This window comes from Kogia breviceps, chromosome 9, assembly GCF_026419965.1.
Source record: "Kogia breviceps isolate mKogBre1 chromosome 9, mKogBre1 haplotype 1, whole genome shotgun sequence".
Classification (NCBI taxonomy): domain Eukaryota; kingdom Metazoa; phylum Chordata; class Mammalia; order Artiodactyla; family Physeteridae; genus Kogia; species Kogia breviceps.
The window spans coordinates 33,451,400-33,459,979 of NC_081318.1; the positions used below are offsets into that span (position 1 = coordinate 33,451,400).

Here is an 8,580-nt window from a genome sequence, read left to right on the forward strand (position 1 = left end):
GAGTTTATTTAGCATTAGCAAGATACTTTATTTCATGAAGAATGTGAAGTATGGTTGGTTTAAGAACATGCTATTCTATCATATTCATCAAGTGATAGAAATGTTTATAGGGAACCTCTTAAATGCTGTGAAAACAAAAAAGTTAAATTACCAATCTTGTAATTTTTCACAAATACATTCCTGAATAAGCAATAACTCACGTATTTTTATATGAGTTTTTTAATAAGGAAAAATTAAGTTTTAAAATGTTCTTTATTGATGAGTTTGACATGTAGTAAAAGCAATAAACACATTTTATGAGTTTTTTAAAAGTTTATTATGGATACTGGGAATGTCCCATCATCACCCACCTCTTCCCCACCCCCAAATAAAAGAACCAACATATTTGCACCTGAAACTTGGATTCACTTGGTACACAATTTCAATCTTTGAAATAAAATAGTTAATGGCAAATCTCAATAAAAAGTTATTTTGAAAATGATCAATGTTATTCAGAAATAAGGAAATCATATATTCTACTTTTTGCAAGTTAATAGGTTTTGTTATATGACTGTGTATATATTTTGGCTTTAAAACTTGCCAATAGCTAGAAGATAGAAACTCATGATTTTTTTTTTTTTTTTTTTTTTGCGGTACGCGGGCCTCTCACTGCTGTGGCCTCTCCCGTTGCGGAGCACAGGCTCCGGACGCGCAGGCCCAGCGGCCATGGCTCACGGGCCCAGCCGCTCCGTGGCATGTGGGATCCTCCCGGAATGGGGCACAAACCGTATCCCCTGCATCGGCAGGCGGACTCTCAACCACTGCGCCACCAGGGAAGCCCTTAATAGATATTTTATTAATCAAATACATTTGCCCAATCAACATATCCAAATATTTTTTTAAAACATCGTAAATACAAGGTATAAAGTCATGAGACTTATTGACCTTTTTAACTAACTATATAGTAACATCTATATAGTCAAATGAGTAGTAATGCTTGAAGTTAATGATCATGAGAGTGTTTTATAAGGATGCTACAATGGCCTAAGACAGCTTTGAAAAATCTTTTGTAGCTACCTTCAAAAGGATATGAGTTTCATAACCTGATCATTCATTTGCTTTGGTCCCCAATAGTATTCCAGTTCAATCATCCTGTATATTCACCAGCCTTAGAATTTGGGAAAATAAAATTAATCTTCATTGAATGAGGAGTTGCCCTCTATGAAGATATTCAAAGGAATGTTAATCCGAGTTCTGATAGTAATTCTGAAATTTGAGCATTTATACACTTTTAAGGTATGCAAATTATAGTTAACCACTCACATCAGAGACATCTTTTGTACATGCCTATCATTTTGCAATAGAGATTTTGAAAACAACAGTGATTCATAACACTGAAATAGGACTCTACAGTTCAAAAATAATAAGAATAATTTTATACTGTGTAACAAGACTTACATTAAATAACATCTTAAAAGTTTGCAGCTGTTAGTTTTTAATTTATATATATTTAGCTCAGTAGCATGGATCCAGTAAATTGACAACTCTCCTGAAATTACTACGTGAATTATTATAGTTGAAATTGTACTTAAGTGTCAGAAATAGCCTTTATTTTAAAATGTTATTAAATAGCACCAATATTACTTGAAGGTAAAGCAAAACATTAATAGGAATGCAGAATACAGGTTTAATTTCTAATTACAAGACAGAAAGCATCTCCTAGATGAAATATCAGTTGGTTTTGTATTAAGATCACAGCCAGATAAACATCAGCCATAAAACACTTCAGGATTTTGCTTGGAAAAGTTAGAAAGAAAACCCTTGTATATCTCTCTTTTCTATTCTATTACCAAAGAAGATGCATATGATTATATAATCAAGACAGTGCAATCTCACCAGTGAAGTTCCTTGTGGAAGATACATTTACTCCTATACATTAGCTCAACAAGATAACAAATATAATGAGTTCTTTAAAGCAATCTGATTAGAGCAACATGTACAATAAGTACAAAATATACAGTAAATTGAAACATCTTGTTCAATATGCCTGTAGGTTAACTATGCCCTATTTAAAGGAACATATTTTCATGAATCTATTTTCACATTTGTTGTATTATATTTGAGAGCCCCTATCATCACTGTATGCTTTTGTTACTGTAATTTCTAGAATCTTTGTATTATCTTATCTCTAAGTATCCCCATGACTTTACCTGCAAAGGTAATTTAAAAATTATTACTTCCAAAGTAAAAGAAAAATAAGAAATTCCATATTTTTATGAGCAGTTGTATACAAAACTATTGTAGTGTTTGAGAGAAATGTCCCTTGATCATTATAGATTCATCATCATTACAAAATGTATACTTACATACTAAAGCAAGAACTGTCTGCCTTCAAAATTAAGTGTTGCCAACCTACTGAATAATTCTGGTTATAAAGTTAGGTATGAAATCCTTGGCTTTTAATATAGAAAAGCATTATTTGAAAAGATCTGAAAATAAACATTTCTACATGTGGTTGCCCATCTTAATAGCTTTCTTAATTTGAACATTTGGGGAATTAACAGAACAGTAGTGCCTTTATGTTATAACAGCAAAGAAGTATTACAGTATCCAAATCTCTGGACCCGGGGTCCAAGTATTCAGTCATGGCTCAGTTGCAGGCTGACAGAAGAGAAGCTGCGTCCTACGCTCCTACACAATGGGGCAATGACAACATCTGTCATGCTCTTCCATATTGTCTGCACTGAAGGCAGGACCATTAGGCAGGTCTTTACAAAAGGCATTATAATCCTGGAATGGAGGAAGAGAGATGTGTAAAGATTATTAGTGTTACCAAATAAGGCCACTGACTATTGCACATGCATGAAAAGATATAACAATGGCCTAGTTCACCTAAGCCGGATTGAGCATTTGAAACAAATGAACAGTGACCCACATCATGATAAGATGCACAGAAAATATGTTGCTTAAAAAAAATAAACAAGAATGTACATGATAAACACCAGTATTCTTTCTATTGGTAGCAGGCAATCTAAAACAGTAAAGCAAAAAGTTAACAAAATAGTAAATTTATTTACCTGATCTCTGCCCCTAAACATTAACCTGCCTAAATCTTCATATGTCTCTGAGGTTCTACTTCCTGGTAGCTTTTCCTGTTGTCTCATCCCACTTCCTCCCCATTGGACCAGGCTGGGTTGGATACCCCTTTTTTGTGTGTCTAAAGTACTGAAACAAACTTAATCCTCAAATTTACCAAAAGATATCATAATGGATGCTTACCACTTATATTTCTGTCTTTCCTATTAGAATGTAAGCTTTTTAAGTTAGGACATCCTTTACCCTTAGTAAATATTTGAGCTGAAGTGAATTTAGCATTCTCATATGCTTTATATTATTAATTTTCCATAGTAATTACACACACTGAAAAGGGTTATGTAGTACAGTTAAAAGAGCCCTTCAATTATGTCAGAACTCTTAGACAAGAAAAACTAGAGTATCCTGAATTTTTTTTCTTTATGCCTTTTCTTAATATAACCACACATTTTCATATTCCTCAGCCTGATTAATTTTTTCTGTAATCCTCTGAATAATGTTCTTTGTCATAGTAATGCTTTTTGGGCACAAAAGTATTTGTGAACTCTCAGGCATTGCTGGAGGGCTTCAATAAAATTTTTGTTATTACTCGGGTGGGCACAAAGAAGTAAGGTTAATTTTCTTGGTTTACTATTAAAATGTGACTTAAATAAAGGTCTGTTGTATTTAGCCCAAAGTAAAGGAAGATCAGGCATTTGAGTGATTGAGATATTTTTAGAATACTGAATTATTCATATTGACTGCCTGTATAGATTATATTTATCTTGTGTTTTGTTCCAAGTGCTAAAGACTTGAAGCAATTTTTTAAAGAAAATTAATTACTAGATGTTTCAGAGCTAAATAGCTGAACAGAAACCTGAATGATGTCAACTTTTGACTTCTTATCCCATTATGTTTCTCACTTGATATGTGGCCTTGGGCAAATCACTACAAATTAAAGTAAGAATAGGAAATCTTATAGACCAGCTCTCAGGATTAACACTTACTATGCATCCCTGACAGGTCCATATGATGCTGTCATTATAATGAATAATAAATAGAACTATTTTGAAGTCAGAATATATAATGAAAATAATTATGACAAAATAATCTCTCTTTTTTTTTTTTTGTGATACGCGGGCCTCTCACTGTTGTGGCCTCTCCCGTTGCGGAGCACAGGCTCCGGACGCGCAGGCTCAGCGGCCATGGCTCACGGGCCCAGCCGCTCGGCGGCATGTGGGATCTTCCCGGACCGGGGCACGAACCCGTGTCTCCTGCATCGGCAGGCGGATTCTCAACCACTGCGCCACCAGGGAAGCCCCAAAATAATCTCAATTTGACTTAAGTTTAGTTTGGAAAGCTTCCTAACCAAATTCACTTCCCTCAGAATATAATGCACTTTCCATTCTTTCTTAGGCTGAGAAATTTTCTTTCCTGTAACTCCTTAGATCTCCATGTCCTAAGAGGGAATTAAACACAGGACAAAAGTGCAGCAAAGTGCAATTGCCCACATTGGAGGACTCAGTTCATAGGATGTGGTGAACTCATTTTAATTTTATTTTCTTCGAGTTGTTCTCTCACTTTGGATCAGAGGATCCAGTGATCCACTGACAACAAACTTAAATTGTGTTCTCAACATCCCAGTTAGTTTCTTTTCTGAAACTCCAGGCAATTTGGAGTGACCCAAAACTTGGTCGGGGCTCTGTGTGACCAACCAAATATTGCTTAAATAAATCTTATAATTAGCAAGATTATATATTTATCCATTGGATAATAAATCCATTAGAACTGGGACTTTTGTTTAGCTTTGTATTAACTATAGTGTCATAAAACTGCCTAAAAATAAAAGGTAGAGGGGTCCAAGCCACATTTCTTTGGTATGATCCACTTATGACCAAGAACCTGTGGTTGCCAAATGGCATATACCTCAGTTTATGGTATGGACTCAAACCAATTCACGGGTCCCTAATGACCTGTACTTCTGGCCTAGGATCCAACATCACCAGACTGAGTTCTGAGTGTTTTGTTTTTGTTGTTTGTTTGTTTAAATAATCTAAAGTCCGATCCATTGTGACCACGCATTGTGGTTCAAAGAACTTATTACTGCATATTTTCATAGCTTTGATCACCAAGAAAAAATGTTTACTCAAATGGGTTTGCTCTTCTATAAGGCCTCTCCTTGATCTGGTCTTATTGTGTCACTGGAATGTGATACATTAATGATAAATCTATTTTATCAAGGTATAAACTAACTTATTTTTTTTTATTTTTATTTTTTTCGGTATACGGGCCTCTCACCGTTGTGGACTCTCCCTTTGCGGAGCGCAGGCTCCGGAAGCACAGGCTCAGTGGCCATGGCTCATGGGCCCAGCCGCTCCGCGGCATGTGAGATCTTCCCGGACTAGGGAACGAACCCATGTCCCCTGCATCGGCAGGCGGATTCTCAACCACTACGCCACCAGGGAAGCCCTAAACTAACTTTTAAACATTTTTGTTTGAAGTTACTCCTCTACTTGCAATCACAGCTGCCTGATGACAAATGTATGACAGTTAAATATTAATGTCCCACTTGAATGTAATTTGAAAAATAAGCTGAAGTTAAATAATACATTTTCTGTGGCTGAAAAAGAAGTGGTTTGATGATTCACCGCTGGAAGTACTACACAAAAAACATCTCCCATTCTCAGGAGAGCCAGGTGGAGAGAAGCATCATTTGGTTAATTGTAGTTTTACTTATATCTCTCCACCATTTAGTAAATGGAAACCTTTTTGTTGTCAGTTATTCCACAAGTGCTTTAGGAAAGCCTAGCTTTGTTGACTGGCACTCTTATGTTTCCAAATAGCTTCATAGCCAACATTTCACAATATGTTATGTGGTCACTCAGTTTTTCACATTTTGGAAAGTGAGAAATGGACATAGTTTAGATGACTGGTTTTATTCAATTAGGAATCCAAAATTTTATGCGCTGACTTGGGCATCTTTTAAAAAAATTCATGTGCTAATGTCAAAATATAAGCTTAACTATACATCCTTTGTGGATCTGCTCATGTAAAAAGGCAAAGATTTTCATTCCTCTGGCAGTTTTTTGGCACTTTCAATATAGTTTAGTTGTTTACAGTTTTTAGTGACCAAATTAAATTGATGTTTGTTGTTTATCCTTTACCTATTGGGTGAACTTCAATTTATCCTTTAAAAGCCTTTGTAGACCCTTTTCTTTTTAAAAAAGCCTTCCCTGTGCTTCCCTCCTCTACAGATCTAGCTGGGTTTTCCTCAGCAGCCACCTCTGTACCTAGCCAGTTGTCCTGATGTGCTGTGAGTAAGCTGAAGGTAGATCTTGCATCTTATTCATTCTGGGCCCAGTACCCATCACAAACTAAGCACTCAATAAATTTTTTTGGTTGAACTAACTAGCTAGCTAACTGACTAAAGAAATTGATTCAGATGGTAAAGGGGAATGGAGAACAATTTCATAACTTCTAACAATGAACACAACATGTATTAGGGTGTGGCAATACCATATAGAGTGATTAAGAAAGACATGGAGACATCTGGGGTTATACATTTCTGCAGGACTGCCCTAAAAGACAAGCTTGGCAATTGTTGCCATACAGGGGATAATCTGAATGTTCTTCCTCTCTGAATAAATTGGACATTTTTTAAAACAACAATAACAAAACTTCTTGGTAAAATATAACATTTCCTTTAAAATTTTTTAATGCTTAGAAATGTTCTCTATGGCTTTACGATGCATGTTGTGTTTGCATAAAGTTACTCAAAATGTCCAATAGGTTTCTATATTTATTTTCCCTTTTACTAGATGCCACTCCTGTTGGTGCCTCATAGGTGAAAAAGTAACTTGGAAGCCTTCTCATTTCATTATCCTGCAGTTTGAGTTTCATTCATTTGTGCTGGGGGCCCCTTCACCTTAACTGCACACATCTTGCCTCTCCTCTGTTCTCATCCTTGCCATTTGCCAGTGACAGGATTGGAGCTGCCTCTCCGTAGCACTGCTTAACCAGGTCTGACACCCCTCTGCAATGATACTGTCTCTGGCATTCTGCTCAGAGATCTCTTTTGTTTTACCCCAAGCACAGGTGGTGACTGAATAAAAGGTGATGAAAGAAATAAGAGCCCTGCCCAGAACCACGGGCGAAAGTCAAAACAGGGCCCTATGAGAGAGCAGCCTGTGGCTGGAAGCATGGCTTCCAGATCTCCACCTCCACAGTCAGCTGGGCTTTAGCATTAGAAGGAAGATCACACCCGTGGACAGAGGGACCTTCCTTCTTCTGTTTAAACACCTAACCCAACAAACAATTCTAAAGAAAGCACGCTACCCTTCAAGGCCTCCCAGTTCTGCTACTGCGTTCAGAGATAATGCGCCTTCTTTTGCCTGCAAACCGGCCTGGGAGAAGGGGAGGGCAGCGGGCAGGTGGCAAAGAACATTCCTACGTTTCAGAAAGCCGGCCCACCCCAGTGTGCCCCTTCTCACCAGATGTGCAGACAGCTGAGGATGGCAAAGAGAATTCCCGCAGCGAAAGCCAAGGGGATGGCCAGGAACACCGTCAGGAACTTGTAGATCACGTATTTGCTGATTTCAAAGAGAGCGTGGCTGCAGATCCACACTTTGTCAAAAGAGTGCGTCGACACGGGCTCCGCAATCACATCCTCGAATCCCACCTGCGGAGACAAGACTCAGGAATCCTGATCTGTCGCCCAACCTGCCTCTCCAGGATCCAGGAGAGCTCGGGGTGGGAGAAGCAAGAAAGAAAGACTTGGCTGCGGTGCCCCACCTTCTCTTAGGGTCACAGTGGGCGCACAGGAATTTGGCTAAGAATTCCTGGCTACTCAGGCGGCCCCACAGAGGGAATCCGGATCCCGTGCCCTGAGGCGCTGACCCAGTGGCGAGGGTGGGAGTTGGGGTCGGAGCAAGTTAGAGGGGGCACCCCCACTCCCAGGCCTTGGCGGGTGCTTGGGTCATTCTCAGGCCTAGGGTAGGGCCCGCCCCAGGCTTCACCTTGAGATGCGAGTTGAGCCGGTGGGGATCTCGGTCGCTGCCCGGATCCACGAACTTCTCGGGGTCGGCGTAATCTACGCTGCTGTGGCGGCTGTAGGAGTCCTCGTCCATGAAGAGCTGGACATCCGCCTTCTCGGTCTCCAGCCCCATCTCAGCGCTTGGTGCGCGGCAGCTGCAGCCCGGCTGGCGCAGCGCGGCTCCCGGCCCGCGCGGCTTCCCCTTCCCGTTGCGCTCAGCCCCGCCCCGCCTCGCCTCGCCTCGCCTCGCCTCTCCCCGCGCGGCCCGGACGGCGGTAGCTTCCCGCTGCAGGCTCCTGCTCCGGGGCCCGCGCGGCCAGAGTCCCGCCCAGCGGCCCGGCCAGGGGGCGGGGACCGAACGCAGCCCGCGAGATGGCTCCCTCCCCGCGCACCCCGCCGCCCGTCCCTGGTCGGGTCCCAGTCCGGCCCATGCCAGGAGAGGGATCAGGGGTATGTTCCACCAGGCAGATCCTGGCCCTGCCCAGGTGGGCGAAGCG

At 40.4% G+C, this 8,580-nt stretch overlaps 1 protein-coding gene across 1 annotated transcript; it reads right to left on the reverse strand.

The window, feature by feature from the left end:
- CAV2 (caveolin 2) lies at positions 1–8,371 on the reverse strand. Its single transcript, XM_059074403.2, has 3 exons — positions 8,067–8,371; positions 7,542–7,729; positions 1–2,769 (listed from the first exon to the last, which is right to left on the reverse strand). Exons 1-3 carry the CDS (start codon positions 8,214–8,216, stop codon positions 2,619–2,621), a joined length of 489 nt encoding a protein of 162 aa, XP_058930386.1. The 5' UTR covers positions 8,217–8,371; the 3' UTR covers positions 1–2,618.
- Positions 8,372–8,580: the final 209 nt, after the last annotated feature.